The 18,088-nt window shown below is 40.3% G+C and overlaps 1 protein-coding gene across 5 annotated transcripts in view; it reads left to right on the forward strand.

The window, feature by feature from the left end:
- Nucleotides 1–17,880, forward strand: part of BCL11B (BCL11 transcription factor B) — a 92,170-nt gene extending 74,290 nt beyond the window's left edge. For all 5 annotated transcript variants that reach the window (XM_085061420.1, XM_085061422.1, XM_085061418.1 and 2 more), the window contains one exon: nucleotides 15,266–17,880. In XM_085061420.1, coding sequence (XP_084917546.1) covers nucleotides 15,266–17,277 — 2,012 coding nt within the window. In that variant the 3' untranslated portion in view covers nucleotides 17,278–17,880. The remainder of the gene's footprint in view (nucleotides 1–15,265) is intronic.
- Nucleotides 17,881–18,088: the final 208 nt, after the last annotated feature.

Here is an 18,088-nt window from a genome sequence, read left to right on the forward strand (position 1 = left end):
CCCAGACTATTCACGAGCAGCAGCCTCCCAGCTAGCTTTCCCCATATTTATATAATTGAGCATGAGGCCATATGGCATGGATATCCCTTTGGTCAGCTGGGTCAGCTGTCCTGGCTGTTTCCTCTCCCAGCTTCTTGTGCATACCCAGTCCACTCGCTGGCGGGGCAGCGCAAGAAGAAGGAAAGCCATTGACTTTGGGTAATCAACAACCAAAAGCATCAGTGTTTTATCCACATTATTCTCATTCTAAATACAAAACACAGCTCTGTACTAGCTACTAGGAAAAAAATTAACTCTATCCCAGCTGAAACTAAGACACTTAGTTTCCTCTCACTTTGGAAGCAAAGATGCAATAAATGATATCTTTATTTTTGTATTTATTTTAATGAAATAGGCAGAAAAAGCACTTCAGAAAAGTGGAGGAAAGAGGAGGAGGTCAGATATAAACAACTGCAATGTGATGTACGTTTTTGTGGCGTTGATAGTTATTATTCCCAAAGAAAATAATGTCCTTTTTTATTTGCTTTTAACATTTCGCCCTTGGCATCTGTTCCATCCATTGTGGACTAACCTACACTCTGTTCTCTGACGATGGGTTAAAGCGAGCACTTACTGAAAAGCATTCTCTACTTAATTACTTTTCCTTCTTCTGGAAGCTATTTTTTTATAGTCACATGTTAATTGTGTATTAGTAGGCCTTTCTGATTAGTTGAAAACATAATGAAACCTTTGTAAACAACAGGGAGAAAGAGGGAAAGAGGGAGGGAGGGAGCGGGAACGGGGGAGAAAGGGACCAGGAGAAAGAGAGGTGTGAAGTGGGGGCTGGATCGGTGGGGAGGAGGTCGGCCAATTTTGAAAGGCAGAAATTATGCAAGTGGAAATTTCTGGTTTTTTTTGAATGACAACTTCCCTCGCCCAAATTAATCAACTTACTTAACGAGAAATGAGATGCATGGAGATGCAAATTGCTGTTGATCTCCAAAAGCAGGGTGGCAAAGGCAGCAAGTTGGAATGGTGTGGAGGGGGGCTGAGCCGCAGCTGTCCACTAACAAGTCAGTCCTATTTGTAAAGGGCACGGAGCTGAATAACGGTTTTGTTATTGGCTTTCTCTCTTTCTCAGCCGTAGGTAGAAATGCTCCATTTGTTTCCTGCTACTATTTCAGCGAGATAGATGTCCTCCTTTTTCATCTCTCCTGCCCCTTTGGTTTTCACAGTGGAGCCCTGTGTTCTCCATGCACCCCAGCCTCTCCATGATGAGGCAAAAAAATTGGGACGCACGAGGAACACAGACTCAGGTGCAGGGTCTCAAACATGCAAGGTAATCACATGAATTATTAAATTATCTGCACACCCCTCAGAAGGGCAGGAAAAATTAAAATTATTAAAAAAAAAAAAAAAAAAAAAAAGCAAGCATGTAAACAGTGCTTAGGACCCAATTCAGAGATGCTCATAGCCCAGCCTGTTCAGATCAGATTCGGTGAATCAGCTGAATCAGGCCCCCTTCTCGGAGATGTTTTTTCTTTCCCTGGAAAGCTGCTCCTTAAACACAATTCACATTGGTTGTTTTTAAAAGGACTATCCTCTGTTTGCAGCGCTGGATTTTGAACGGGCAGAGCCTCCCCCTCTCCGGTCCTCCGCCCCCACCCCCTTCTGTTGCTGCTTTAAAGAGCTGTGCTTATAGGGATTTTGCAGCTCTCCGTGTGTTATTAGAAAACGTGTGGCTGGGACGGTTAAAATGGGAGTGCTACTGTATGCAAGAGCAATGTTCACTGTAAGCAATCCAAGGAAATCCTGCCAAGGCAGTATATGAACAGCAGCCAAACAAAACACAGGCGCCTTTCCAGTGAAAACCAGCACACTTCTGCAAATAGAGGAAAAATTGACTTTCTGATTTGGAGTGTTTCTACAACTAAGAAGAATTACTACAGTGATTGTTCTAAAAATATTTTTCAGCAGCACATTCTCTAAGGGGTTGGGATGCTTAGCATTGTTTAATTATGCTTCTCTTAGGTGATCAATCTGGATTCTATAGAAATAGGAAGTTTTTAGGATCTTCTTTTTAGCCAACATCAGCGTTATTTTGCTGCAGTGTTATAGTGACATAAAACACCACCTATTTAAGGAGCAAAAGTGGTATTTTTATCTTTGCACTTCAGGAAGTATGATTGGAGATTCATCTTTTGCAACTTCATAGTCATAGATTGCAATTTAACTGCTTTATCTACTGCAACTCTCAAGATCCCTACCTCTGTAACGAATAGGTTTTATTTTTCATCTGAGTATTTTATACCTTCCTCCTTCCCTTGTCCCCCCTTGTCCCCCCTCTCCATTTAGGCATTTAAAGCTTCTGTTCATTTTGCTTCTTTGTTCACTCAGACTGAATTTTCCTTCGTAGGACTTCTGAGTCCTGTAGGAACCCTTTAGTGTAAATGTGTCTGCAAATATTTTGGCATTCAAAAATTTCCGTAATGGTGGAAATTGATTGGGATTCCACAAATTTGTGTATTGTCAAGAATAAAAATGTTATTAAAAACTGTTTGCTCATCTCAACAAAAGAATTTTAATAATGGAATTTAAGAATGAAGCCAGTTTATCTAAAGTGAGCTAAAGAAGTAGGATAGACCTACGGAGAACTGATATTGTCCTTTTTTTATTTCCAAAAACTAACATAAGCAGAAGAAAAAGCAACAGAATTGTCAAGGATTAATTTCAGTTTATGTATTTCTTATATTTCAGCTGTTTTTCCTTTTAACTAAAGACACAAAAGATACTTTACTATCTGTGTCTCCATTTATTTCTCTAAAATATTTACAGCTGGGTTCTTTAGGCTTGTAGCTGCTGTGAAATCAGTTATCTTCTTTTAACTACACCACCACAACCAGATTTATCCCTACATTGAAGAGAGTGTCTTGAGACTAACAAATCCCAAAGTGGAAGAAGACCCGCTTCCAGAGCCCATTGAAGCCAGTGGAAAGATTCATATTGACTTTACTGGGCTTTGCATTGGGATATTAAACATTCATTTAATCTTTTTTTTTTTCTTTAATATATTAACTACTCATTCTCAGAGTGAGAGACCTCACTTTAAACAAATCTTAAAGTTGCCCTAATTTACTAAGTTAACTTGGGCTGTGTTTAACATTCAGACAAAACTTCCAGTGGGGTGAAACAGTTGTATATACTTCTCCCATGGTAAGATCATGTGTTTGAAGGTCTAGTTTAAGTAGCTAAGGAAGAATGGACCTCTGCCCTGTACTGAGCCCCCTTTTTCCTTTGTGCATAATGCTGTACTCACAGCCAGTCTAACAGAGACCAAATCATATACTCATACATAATAAACACACGCATATGCATACATGCACACACACATTTATATGTATGCATGTATATAAAAATACAGGAAAGCTTGAAATGGAATAATTTCTGCCTTGACTATGAAGGATATCATCCTCTGTGTTCAAATTAGGACAGGGAAGTCGTGGCATATGTTGTGTCAAGGCACAGAGTGCAGTTCTGTATCTTTAAATGTTGATGCATAGTAGTGAAACCAGGTGAGATCTGGCCCCAGGTGCTGGCTGCTGCATGCATTGTTGAACAATTTTTAAAGGATGCAGATTGGGTGGTTGGAGGAGGAAAAAGGATGTATTTTTCTAAATACATTTTTTTTTCAGTGAAATATGTTTTAGGTTTAATGAAATGATTAAAAAAAAATGACTTAAGCTTCATACATTCCTCTAATAACAGCTCTGTATAATCTAGGCCTGACCTGGCTCTCCCTGATGAGCAGTACTGGTTGTCATGCAGCCCCGGTTATGCCAAACAGAGGGAAGATTTTGTTGAGACCATGCAACTCATTTCACTGGTGGTTGTACATACATGCTGAATTAAGGATCCTTCAAAGAATTGCTCAGAAGGGAAAGCTTGGATGCTGAAGAGGTGCTCCAAGAACTGCTTCTGCTTTCCTTGTGTGCACATCAAGAGCCTACATGGCTCGAAAAACTGCTCCAAAGCAAAGTCTTTTCCTTCATTCCTTTCAATGTAAATCCAGTTTTAAATCATTTTCCTTTCAAGGTTCAAATTCTGTGGTCAAGAGATGGGGCATCAAGGTAAATTTGCAGATAATTTGGGTAGTGGCCCACACTGAAGGTGTGTGGCTTCTAAACATAATTAGAGGTGTAGTTTGTTGCAGGCAAAAATCATTGATACACAAGGAAGGTTTTATTTGGAGACATCTGTAGGTTGGCAGCTGTGCCAGCCATGTCTGTTCTTCTAAGTAACGGAAGCCACACAGCCGGGAATAGCAACGTTTTAGTGACAAGTGTTGAGAATATTGGTTCAATTGCACTATGAAAATATTTTCATTATTTTTATTATTACTATTCTGCAAACGGATTTGAGATACATGCCTGCCTATGTCTGCATGCGCGAGCAGATGAGCTGGAGAGAGAGGGCTGGGGTTTTTTTTTCAATAACACCTCCTTAGCATTTTGTACATATCAGCATTCTAGCCGAGCGATTTGCTAATTGCACTGGAAGACCCACTTTAAATTCAGGAATACTGAAACTTTGAAACTGTAACATTTTGACTGGCGAGAATGACCAGTCTTCTTTTCTCTTTCGCAGTGAGCTAGTTGAAGGAAGCTGGCATTGTCGCAGAGTGAAAGCTCTGCAGAAGTGCCGCAGGTTTTTCATATGGAAATGTGAAATAATGGGGTGATTAAATAGAGCTGTATATTAAAGTACATCTGACATTAGAATTAGCATAATGTGCTCTAGCCCTAGGCTGAGTACTTTATTTGCCATCTGCGTCGGACCAAAATCCCCTGGGGAAGCGCTAAAATATTCTGAATAAACTCAGCCCGAGTTCTTATTGAGAGTAAAATACCATTTGTGGCACGTCGTATTGATTCGTCTTAATTGCGGTGCAGAAAAGAACATTCAGTTGCTGATGACTTTTGTACTCTGTGACAAGTCGGCTGGAGTTATTCTAACACTGCAGTTGGTTAACCTGAACAGACTGTCGTGCTCAGAGAAGGAGAAAACCTTATCTTCAGTAGCATAAACTGTAGTATCTTCTCCCAGCTTTACTGCTTTCTATCTCGATAGAGCATCCTTTTTTTTTCTTTTAAATTTTTTTTATATTATTCCCTGAAAACAGCAGCCAATGAACTGGAGGGAAAATGGGGCTTCATTGAATCAGTCCAAGAAAATTCACATTCTTACCTAGTTATTCTCCCCGGTCTCCCTCCCTACACTTCCACCCCCATATCGTCTTTAAAAAAATCCAGGAACATCTGACCAGCTTTCATCTAAGGGAGTGAAAATCAGTGGAACTTGTCCTTGAGGATCCATCTCCGGAACCATTAGTTCAAGAGATTTATTATGTATATTCTGTAAAAAGCTGTGGCTTCTCCTGTGCATAAGCCCACAGTCTTAGTTGGTTGTAATGGTTTGATTTTTGTCAACTCTCCACTCAAATAGGTTGCTGAATACCTTTGAAAAAGTGCTTATAACATGCATAAAAGATAAATATTTCATCTGAAGGAAAATACTTTGATGCTCCATGCAATTCTGTAACATTCATAAGGTCCAGTTTTTACCCTATAATTGCCTATCATTATACACAATTTACATATTCAAACATTCTCTACAAACCTTAGTCTAGCATGTTTTTATTACAAATTCAGATCAAGGGAATAACCTTTAACTTCAGAGACAAATGAGACAAATTTACAAGTGCATGTCTGCTGTTTTCTTGTGTTTTATAAATCCCTGCAGACCTGAACACTTTTGCTATAACGCCACTCAGAACAATATACATATATTACTACTTGTTTGTAGTGCTTCGGTAATGAGTCCCCTTTGTATTAGATAACCTATATAATTCAGCATCTAGGCCCTCCATAACGTCAATTATCTCCTCATAGCTAAATGTACATTCCATTAAAACAAGACTTACAGCCTTTACAATACTTCTTAGGCTTGAATGTGGAGATTTTGTGGATTTAAAGAAGCAGAGATGGGAGTTAGCATTTGTTAAAGGAGCAATGAATTAAAACAAAAATGCTATTTCATTTACTAACTATGAATAGGCACCTAATACCCTTAAGAAATAGTTGTAGTAAAACAGACTGAAGTACTCCTGGGGAAAAAAACCAGGAAAATTTTTTCACCCTTTGGCTTTCTTTATTGTTTCCTAATTTGCTCTTTGTTTTTCCATTATATGACATGGACAGTTTCCTTCATGTACCCTCCGTTTAGTTCCTATTCAGATTACTGAGACTGTAAAATGAGAAAATGGCACCTTAGAAAAGTCTGTGGGAAAAAAAATCCCAGCACTTGCCAGTTTTCAAACAAAACTGCTTACAGGAAACCGATTTAAAGGGAAGCTGCTGGCATATTTCATATGTTGTAGAAAAGACTGACATTATTTCAAATGCATTTGAATACCTTATGCAAAGAAAAGGCCTAAAAGTGTCCTTGAGCAGTACAAGGGTTTTCGTGAGTGCTGCAAATGGGATCCTATATATTAAACCACCAACCACGGTTAGTCCTATGGTCCTTTAATCTCATGAGTGGGAACAGTGCCCCTCTGTATTGCATTCCCCATTTTAGCTGATAGTTTTCACTATTTTATGCAGCAGGTTTGTAAAACATCCGTTCAGTCTGCTAGTTGATGTCTTAGGTTCAAAGAAACTATCTAAAAGACACAAAGCTGTTTAGATGCTAAAGGTGGAGTTAGTTGAAACTGTTGTATCACAAAGGGCTAATTTAAAAGTTAACTCATTCACTATTGATCTTTTAATATTGATTTTCCTGTTTGCTCCTTACTTTTCACACTTCTCCCTTCCTCTGCTTTATAAATTGCCTTTGCATTTTAGATTTAACACCAATTAAGAGAAGGTGTTCAGAGATGACAAACATGTTTTTTATCTTCTATTTAAATAGTGCTTCTGGGTAAAAATCCCTGTGTCATGTGTTCCAACTTTTGCTATGCCTTTTTCTTTCCTTTTCTGCACCAAGTAAAAGCATTTCTTATACTTCTGTAGGCTGAACATTAACTTCCAGTAAGGCAGAAGCTCTTTTAAGGAATGAGAAATTGGACATCCAGAAGGAAGTTGCCCAAAATGCCTATTGACATTTTATACCTAAAAATATAATATTGCCATTTTGTAAAGCACTAGAAATTAAACTGAGCTGTGCATTTGGCTCATTTATGTGAATCTGGCAGTACAGACCTGAGGTATGATTAAGTCTCACAGAAAATGGGACCATTGAACACAAGCTGCATCTTCAGCCAAAGGTCGCCCATGTCCATTAAGAAGCAGGAAGCATCTGTTTGTGTTATGCATGGCTGTAGTCTGCCTGCAGCCTCCTCCTTTTTTGTGAGTATAAATGCCAGACAGGACATATAATATGCTTCTGGGGAAAGTTCAATGAAGAAAAAAAACCAAAATGGATTGCAACTTGGTATATTCATGTAAGTCTAGTTCAGATCCTTGTTAGTGACAACCTGGTGTAGTTTAATTGGAAAAATTTGAAGACTGCACTGGTGATCATGGCAGCTACTTTGAATTCATAGCAGGGTAATTCAAATCAGAGTTTGGTGAGGTGTATCAGCTTGATATCTCTAAGACTTTCAAGGATTCATGCTCTTTGTTCTTGAAATTCCAAAAGGATTGGCTGTAGATAGACAGCATGACCGTCTGACTTCTCAGCTCTGTGATTGGTAATTAATCCGTTTGGTTTTCCACTCGTTTAATAAAATAGTCAATTTGGCAAAATAGATATTTATTATTACAAGAGCGATAAACAGATTATTTGCAGTTCTGCCTAATAGAAAAAAACACTGCTGAAATGGCTTCAGAAAATAAAATAATTTCCCAAAAGTGGGGCAGCACTTAATCCACCAACACTGGAGTTTGACAGTTGCCTTTAGCACAGGAAGAATTAATAGTACATTGCTAATAGTAGTGTAATATTAATATATTTTAATATTTGTGTCAACCAGTACCACTGTAGATATTTTCCAACAGGTAGAAAATGCTCTCAAGAATATTCACAACATTAATCAAAATCAGTGCTGGGAATGAGAGGGTCTTGTGGGGTGTGTAGGTTCTCTTGGCATAAATCTTCTTGCATAATCTCTGTTGAGAACTTGCAGTCTCTCTAGTCAAGGTAGAAAGAGGATGGGAAAAGCTGTAAAACATACAGGCAGTGTGTGGGAGAAGAATATTGCATGAAGTCGTGATTTTTCTTCTGTTTGAAGATGGCACTGGAGGAGATAGGCTATCAAGAGGCAAGGTAGGAAAAGAGAACAGGGCCTTGTATGGGAGGAAATAGGCTTCTGTTACTGAGAAGTGACACCTCTTGATTACTTCTTTCTTCAGACACCCCTGTTTTTCCATCCATCTCTTAAAAACTTTGCATTTTTGTTTCCCTGTCACATTCTTTCCTTTACTGACCTCATCCTGCGATTCCTCATTCCCAGATGATGACAGGCTCTGTGGCCCCTCGTGCTTGGACTCTTCTTGACTGAGATGCTCTTCTTGACTGAGATGCACTTCAGGTTGGCTGAGCTTTACAGGAGACAAGGGCTGTTTATCTGAGTGTAGAATTGGAGGTGCGTAGGTTGTGAGACTGCAGGCAACTTGTTAAGTCATAAAATCCCAACTTTAGCTGCCAGTTGATGCTAACTTTATGAACTGTTGGTGATAGTCCCCATAACCCTCAGAAGGATGTGCTGCAAGACTCTCTTGAGCCCTTTCTTTAGATGAGGCAGTATAGGGATGGAAGCACTGTGTTAGCTCAGGGGATGGATAGAGGAGTCGTGCTTGTTTTTCATCTTCAGCTCTTGCTGCCATCAAAACAGAATTAATATGAAGAGAGGTGTAAAGAGATATGGGACCTGTGTTGTTTAAAGCTAGTGACTGGCATTGGACTGGCAGTGGTGATTCACACCCAAACTTGGACCCTACTTTGCATTTCTATCTTTTTTGTTGAGACTGTCAGTCCTTCTGAAATGGAGGTAGCTGCACTTCCAAAGAGCTCAGTGAATGCAGGAAGGGAGGGTAAAACTCTCAACAGTGTGTGCTCAGATAATGGTTATTCTATTATAAACATAGGTCAGTAAATGTTCTTGCTAACTTGGAAAATTTACAGTATGGCTTATAAATCCTCTTCAGCATAAATACCTGTATTACAGATATTTTTGCAGACAAAATCAAGTATCAAATATGAACCGATATAGGTCACATAGTAGATCCACACTGCAGACACCTGAACAGCATTTGGCCCTTGTCTGGGTGATCTGTGAAACAACTTATAACGATATATTTTTCTCACTATGAAACACTAAATCTTTCCAGTATTTAATGCCCTTCTCTTTAATGTCAGCTGGTCTTATAAGGAGACTTGTTAAACTCATGTTCTCAATTATGGCATTTTAATTTAATAATAATTCAATTAAAGGTGTGTTTTTTATGGCGCATCCACACTGCCTTTATTGGTATTATTAGAGTAACCATCATAATAACAAGGAGTAATTATTTAAATGTTCATTAAAAATCAAGTGGTGGAGAAGAGAGTAATATTGGTGGAAAGATTGTAGGAACCTGATACGTGTCTGTTCCTGAGTGCTACAATAAAAGGTGTCCTTTCTTTAAAGCTTGCAAGTTTCTACTTTTCCTGAACTTCTAAAGGTGCAGTAAACCAGCATTAAAATTCCTTTACGTTTTTATTGCTGCTGTTGTAACTTTGTAAAAGGGAACCAGGAACATTATCTGGAAAGTACTGCTAGAGGTAAGGAATGGCAGTGGTTATGCAGACCTGGCTGCAGGTCCTCACTGCAGTCCTGGCAGGGGTTATGGGTGGGTGATTAAAATGAGGGGAAGTTCATTCCCTGTTACAGCTAATGGAATTATTCAGGCATGCTGAGGGGAGGATTCATAAGGCACTGGATGTCACTGTAGCTCAGCAGAAAATAATGAATTCTCAACAGTTCTTATCTCACACTGATTATTGTTTGATGGTATCCAGAATGACTGAGGATATTTTGAGGGAAATTTTTATCTCCAGGGTAAAGGCGCTCAGCATTCCAGGTATATAGAAAGTTATGTACCAACTGGGCAAGGAAGATCTGCGTATCACTAAATGATACAAGTCAGACTGCAGGGGACAGATAAGTCAGGGATTCAGGCTGGCTGGTGCAGTGGGGTGGATGTCTACAGACCCAGTCTAGTCTTGTTCTGACCTGTGTTTTCTCACTGTCCCCTGTGAGGGCAGAATTTGGGAGGCAGGATCTGAATTCAGCTTTGTTTAGGGCTGTTCATGAAAGAGAAAAAGGCTCATTATTGCTTTGACATTTTGAATGGAACATAATCTGTCATGCACTAATGGAGGGAACGCATTTTAATATTTCTGGAAAAGACCATCTTTTGTCATAATATGCAGAAAAGGCAAGAGTGTTCAATAAGTTCATAGTTTATAATTACCTGCTTTGGGAGAAGATACTAGAGAGATTTTTAATCTCCCAGATAAAAATATAACAAGATCTAATGGTTGGGAGTTGAACTCAGCAATTCAAAATGGTAAGATGACAGCTTTTTTTCATACTGAAAATAGTCAACTGTGGCCATGGACTACTCCAATACAAAGTGAATTCTTCATCAACATGTCCAAATCAAATTAGGAGAAGAGGGTGCTAAAAGGCACAAAGGGGTTCAGCTGCAAATCCCTGCGTTGGATGATAACTGTGGGGTGCAGATGAACCTTTTCCTGTGTTTTGCATGTACATCTGGGTAGAACAATGTATTGAGATCTTAAATTGCAGGAAAAAAGATTTAGATTAGGCACTTGGGGAATATTCCTGATGGTAAAGGAGAGAAGGAATGTGGTAGACTTTGAAAAGGTTGTAGACTCTCCATTTGGTGGCCTTTGAAGTGGGGTATTGGAGAAGTTGGCATAGATATTAATAGATTCACAGATATGGACATGTAGTTACAGGACAAAGGGGAATGGGCTCAAACTAAAAGAGTAGGTTTAGGTGAGACATTAGGAAAAAATTATTGACTATGAGATTTGTGAGGCACTGGAACTGGTTACCCAAAGTTGTTGCAGATGTCCCATCCCTGGGAGTATTTGAGGCTAGGCTGGATGGAGGTCTGAGCAACCTGGTCTAGTGCAAGGTGTCCCTGCCCATGACAGGAGGGCTGGAACTGGATGAACTTTAAGGTCTCTTCTGACCCAAACCATTCTGTGACCCTGTGATCCTTTGGGTCAGGAATTGGATGAGGGCAAACTTTAAGGATTATCCCAGTACTCTCTTTCTTTAATTTCACAATCCATCCTAGCCTTCAAATGGTATTTCTGAACCTATACACCTGTGTCTTGGTAGGATTCAGCCCTACAAACCTCTGTCATGTCTGAACGTGGCAGTATTTGTTTGGCTTTACTGCAGCCTTGAAGCTACAATTGATTGCTCAGGAGTTGTGACCTGGATGTCTCATCTCTGTACATACACCATATCTACCAGCTGCTGTAAAGATAAAGAATTATACTTCAGCTCTGGGCCCTGAAATTCAAGCTTTGTTACAGACTGTGGGATTGAAACCATGTGCAATCCATCGAACAGTATTAATGAAGTCTTGGCTTGTGTTTGAGTCTAAGCACATGAATAATTTCATCACTATCCAACAGAGCACTTCAGCCTATGCTTAAGTTTCACTGATGTTGATTACTCACATGCTCAAAGTCAAGCACATGCTAAAGTGATAAAGACTGCATATGGCAAAGACTATATAGCTAGTTGTCATAAAGTGGGTATTTAGACAGACTTCAGTGCAGGTGGCAAGGGATTAAGATAGCCATATATCAAAAGTAGCCTTATAACAAAGACTTTTATAGTGTAGGTGCATTATTAAATATAAGGATCATTCTTGAGCAATACATGGCTGTTTCTGGGCATGGTTAAAATATTTAGCAAGTTTTTGAATATAAAAATGTTCAGAGTGGATCTTCAAAGACTTTTTGACATTGTTCTGTTCTTAAAAGTGAGCATCTACACTGCTCAGGGCAAATTTTAGGCAAGATATCCATGAAATGATAATATGGTAATTGACTTTTTAAAAATTTTCTATTTTTTTCTAAAACGGGGAGTCTGGGGAGATTCTTTGAGGGTTGTGAAAATAAATAAATAAATATATACACATATATAGGCATGCATTCATGAATCAGTCAGAGATTGGTAGCCAGGTAGCCTGCAGTGAATTTTGCTGTCATGTTGAGGTCTCCTGAAGAGGGGTGTTAAGGAGCATAGAAGCTAAACAAAACCAAAAGGGTGAGAAGACTTATGACTGCTGGCTTATAAATCTTAGATCACCAATAGCACTAATTTAATCTTTTTGATAGAAAACTAAAAAGGAGGGGATTTACTTTCCTCTCTTGAATTTTATGGAGGTGAAGTTTTGGAGAACAAAAACCAAAACATCTTAGTTCCATGTAACATGTAGTAGCAAGCATCCAGCCAGCTGCCATTTTGAGGGTAATTTTTTTAATCAGCCATTTCAGTTTTAGGTTGGCCTTGATCCTCAGCCTGCTCAGGAATTTCTCTTCTTACGTATGTGCTTTTTCTGAAGTAAACATGTTGCTGTTGTTGTTGTCTAGTACACAGCTGCTTTCTTCCTCTTGTCAGTTCTTGAGCTAAGCAAAGAGAATGCATGCGCACACACAGACACTCACACATTTTATTTTTTAAAGAAAAAAAACCATCAACAAAAAAGAGTGCATGCTGTGACTTTAAAAATGAAAGAATTGAACAGCTGTGGGTAATAAATTGATTAATTAGAGTGGATAAAGTGAAGGTGAAGGGTGCAGAGCACTCTTTAATTTGAAGATATATGACCTTGTAAGATGCTGCACTTCATTTGCTATTAGATCACACTTCGTAAGGGGCTTTATTAAAATCTATTCTAGGGTGAGCTGAGGTAAAACATATTGTTTAAAAAAGCTTTTGACAGAGTATGTTATATACTTTAGTCTGCTTCAGTGATTTCTGTCACTTTTTATACTACACATGTTGCTGTGCAAGAAAAGTTAAAGGTCTAGACATTTTCATCATATTTCTGTAAGAAACAGAAATTTAAATATTTGAAGTAATAATGGGAGCATTTACTGTTGCTTTGGCTGCAAAGCTGACATAAAACTTCCTAACTGCCTCAGTGCTAAGTACATTTTTAAGGGATAATGTATCAGTTCCTTTCCATGTTTGTATGTGGCTTTCATTAATGTCAATAGCAGTTATGGGCACTTTTTTCCAAGCCAAGTGCAGTTCCCAAACTTGGGTTTTTTTTCCAATAGGTATTGTTAGGGAATAATCAAAGCAACTGTGTCTGTCCCATACACACACAGAATGTGGGGCCAGAGCACAGGGGCCATGTCAGCCAGGCAGAAATGTTATTGTGCACATTTTTTATTGGCTGTGAAGAGATGGCTACTCTGAAAGCAGGGTTTGAGGCTGATATCCACAGCAATAGCCCTACTAAATCAATAGGTGCCTGAGGAGTTGCACCACATTTATCACCTACCTTTGTAAATAAGTCTCAATCTGATACATGCTTTTTCCTTTGTGCTCTTATGGATGTATATTGGGTGATAAGATTAGATAAACTGACAGGCTGATAGGTAGGCAGATAATCTTCTAGCCTCCTTGTCTAAGGTTTTGTAGGTTTTGTTAGCAGCAGCTGTTCCTGCAACAGCCAGAAGAGGGGAATTCAATCAGCTTCTCCTGATGTGCCTGAGTTTAATTTTTTTCCTCTGCTATGAGTCATTCCTCTTTAAAAGGTAGTTTCGATAATATGGTCCTGTTCACCTTATAAACTCTTTAATTTTCAAGCTCATGCAACAGGCTTTTGGGAATGGCAGCCCCCCTGTTTAGAAAGGGTTTCTTAGTTCAGCTTTGGATCTGAGCTCCTGTGGAGAGGCTGAATCAGGCAGTGCTTGGGTCCTTGCTCCCTCATGGGTCAGGCAGGAAGCTTGGTTCAGGTATTAAACTTTCAGGAAGCTTAGTGCCTTTAGGTTCAGTGGGGCCATCGGTAGACAAAACATGTGCTATCATAAACAAACAAGCAAGCAAGAAATTAATTTTAGATTTTCCAAAATGGGCTGGTTTTTTTCAGGAAACCTCCCCCTCATTTAAAAACAAACAACAAAACAAATCCCGGATCATGATTTTCAAGTTGACACATATTTATGAATTTATCAGAGTCTTGCAGAAGCATTCAGAAAGGAACAGGGGGGGCAAGGAGGGAAGTGCTTTTTGCAGATAGCACACAGTTTATATTGTGCCCAGGACCGGAATTTTCTAGCTAGCAAAATTATGACTGTGATGCAGACTTGTCCACACCTGTCCTTTATGTAAAGCTGAATCAAGGTTAAAGGAATGCTTTCCACCTTTATGCAGTCGTTCAAAGAGGCTAGAAAAGCAAACAGAACAATGTTTTTGGCTCTGGTGAGCATTTCTGCATTGGAGGGCAGGCTCAGGCTCAGAAATTCTTGGGACCCAGTTCAAGCACGGCCCGACATTTGTTACTGTTAATTGCAACCGTGCTGTCGGCTTTGATTACCGGATGTTTCATTTGAGTGGCTTCTTGGTGTTTTGGCAAAAAGAACGTCAAAGTGGTTTATGCAAGAGTATGTTTTCCAAGCTCCTGTTGACTTGAATAGGACTTTTGTGGCTAAATACCTACATAGTATTTTAAAAATGGAAGTGCTGGCATGACTTAAGCATGTATAAATTAAATTCAGCAACATCTCAGGGGACTGCTGCACGAAGTATATAAAATGAAAGAGTGAAAATGATACTGAAGGTCCTTGCAGGTGCCTTGTAAAACCTACCACACTGCATTTTTCTTGGGTTTTGTCTGTAGTCATAAATCCCTTGAAACAAATTCCTTTTTGTGGAATAAACACATGAAAGGATTTGGATCCTTACACGTCATAAAGAAAGGTTTTATTTGCAAATTAGAGGATGTAAACGTATATAGCACAAATGCGTATGTGTGATATTTGTCATACATGTTAAGTGAATAAGTGTGATGAGTAAATGTGCTGTTCAACAATTTATATCAGTCAATACGTTGCAATTAAATCTTTCTTTCAGAAATGCCAAGGAGGAAATGTGTTAACAAAATAAAGTGAATGCCAACAGTATTTAAATGTTCTCCGCTGTATTATTTTTTAAGTGTTCTTTCTGTTTTTTCTTTTATAGGTAAAGATGAGCCTTCAAGCTATATTTGCACAACATGCAAGCAGCCTTTTAATAGCGCTTGGTTCTTGCTTCAGCATGCCCAGAACACACATGGATTCCGCATCTACCTGGAAACAAGCCCTTCAAACAGTTCCCTTACTCCACGCATCACCATCCCTCCTCCTCTGGGACCGGAGACTGTTGCACAGTCCCCGCTGATGAATTTTCTTGGAGACAACAACCCTTTCAACCTTTTGCGCATGACAGGACCCATCTTGCGTGAACACCCTGGCTTTGGTGAGGGTCGGCTCCCAAACACGCCTCCGCTGTTCAGCCCACCGCCTCGTCATCATCTGGATCCACATCGCCTTAGTGCCGAAGAAATGGGGTTAGTTGCCCAGCATCCCAGTGCCTTTGACAGAGTTATGCGTTTAAACCCCATGGCAATTGAGTCCCCAGCGATGGATTTCTCCAGAAGGCTTCGAGAGCTGGCAGGAAACAGTTCCACCCCTCCGCCAGTCTCACCCAGTCGCACCAACCCTATGCATCGTCTGTTGAATCCTTTCCAGCCGAGTCCTAAATCACCTTTTTTGAGCACCCCGCCACTGCCCCCCATGCCCCCCAGCAGCACTACGCCTCCCCAGCCTCAGGCCAAGAGCAAGTCCTGTGAATTTTGTGGGAAAACATTCAAGTTCCAGAGTAACCTTATCGTGCACCGGCGCAGTCACACAGGAGAAAAGCCCTACAAGTGTCAGCTCTGTGACCATGCTTGCTCCCAGGCCAGCAAGCTAAAACGCCACATGAAAACGCATATGCATAAAGCTGGCTCCATGACGGGCAGGTCAGATGATGGACTGTCCACCACTAGCTCCCCTGAGCCAGGCACAAGCGAGCTCACTGGAGAGGGACTGAAATCCAGTGAGGCAGATTTCAGGAATGAGAGCGATCCTTCCCTGGGCCATGACAATGAAGAAGAGGAAGAGGAGGAGGAGGAGGAAGAGGAACTTGAAAATGAGAGCCGGCCAGAATCGAGCTTCAGTATGGACTCAGAGCTGAGTCGTAACCGAGAAAACGGCTCCAAGTCGCTACCGGACGAGAAATCCCTCGTCCTGGGAAAAGTCATCGAGAATGTAAGTCTAGGTGCCATTCAGCAATATAACGACATGTTAGCTGAAAAACAGAAGAGGAGTAGCTTCATGAAAAGGTCCTCTGACCAGCGAGACTTGTGTCCTCGAGACCTCTGTCAGAGAGATCCGGGCGATGAAGACTCAGTGGTAGGAGAGCTGGACCGCACCGAGGAAGGTACGGTCAATGGAAGAAACTTTGGCCCGGGTGAACCCTTCCCAAACTTGTTCCCCCGCAAGCCAACACCTATCACGAGCCCCAGTTTAAACAATTCCTCTAAAAGAATAAAGGTAGAGAAAGATTTGGACTTGCCACCAGCAACGATAATACCTTCTGAAAACGTTTACTCCCAGTGGCTGGTAGGGTACGCAGCATCGCGGCACTTCATGAAGGATCCGTTCCTCGGATTCACAGACTCCCGACAATCCCCCTTCGCGACCTCTTCCGAGCACTCATCGGAGAACGGGAGCCTGCGTTTCTCCACTCCGCCGGGGGACATGCTGGACGGGGGGCTCTCAGGGCGCAGCGGCACGGCCAGCGGAGGCAGCACCCCCCACATCAGCGGACCCGGCCCCGGGCGACCCAGTTCCAAGGAAGGACGCAGGAGCGATACATGTGAGTACTGTGGCAAGGTCTTTAAGAACTGCAGCAATTTGACGGTACACCGTCGGAGCCACACTGGAGAGCGGCCTTACAAATGCGAGCTCTGCAACTATGCATGTGCCCAGAGCAGTAAGCTGACGCGCCATATGAAAACGCATGGCCAGATAGGGAAGGAGGTCTACCGCTGCGACATTTGCCAGATGCCCTTCAGTGTTTACAGCACCCTGGAGAAACACATGAAAAAGTGGCATGGAGAACATTTGCTGACAAATGACGTCAAAATTGAGCAGGCAGAAAGAAGCTAAGGCCCCCCCCCCACCCCTTCCTCCCCGCCCCCACCTCCGCTAGGTTAAATTTCAGGGGTCTAGGTAACATTTTATTTGTACAGTTTAACTATTGCCAACTGAGAAAAGATGACCTAACTTGCCTCCGTAAACATAACTTAGCATAACTATGGTAGGTGCCAGACTTTGGCACTTAAATATAACCTGTGTCTACAAAGTTCTATTAAACCCGAGGGTTGATTAAGGCAGTAAAAATTGTGGAGCCTTTTAACTGTGCAATAATTTCTGTATTTATTGGGTTTTTGTAATTTTTTGGCATGTGCAGGTACTTTTTTTTTATTCTTTCTGTTTAAATTTCTTTTAAAATTTTGTTGGGTATCCCTTTTTAATTTTACCCAGTCGTAGCCTGAGATTACTTGCATTGTAGGAGAGAAACATATCTTTTAAAATTATAATTTTTGGGCCGCTGCTTTGTTGAAATTTAAGCTAAATGTGTGTAATTTCTTGTGAAGAAGCCAGCATTTGAACTGAAATCTTTCTTTTTTCTTCCCCTTTTCTCTCTCTCTTTCTCTCTTTCTTTCTCTCTTTCTCTCTTTCTCTCTCTCTTTCTCTTTCTTTCTTTCTTTCTTTCTTTCTTTCTTTCTTTCTTTCTTTCTTTTTCTTCTTTCTTTCTTTCTTTCTTTCTTTCTTTCTTTCTTTCTTTCTTTCTTTCTTTCTCTCTTTCTTTTTTCTTCCTATTTTTCTTTCTATTTTTCCTCCTATTTTTCTTTCCTCTTAAATAACCTTGAAGATTAGGGAAAACAAAATTGTACAGCGGATAACAATCTTTAAA

This window comes from Lichenostomus cassidix, chromosome 5 (genome assembly GCF_008360975.1).
Source record: "Lichenostomus cassidix isolate B80296 chromosome 5, HeHo_3.0, whole genome shotgun sequence".
NCBI classification, from domain to species: domain Eukaryota; kingdom Metazoa; phylum Chordata; class Aves; order Passeriformes; family Meliphagidae; genus Lichenostomus; species Lichenostomus cassidix.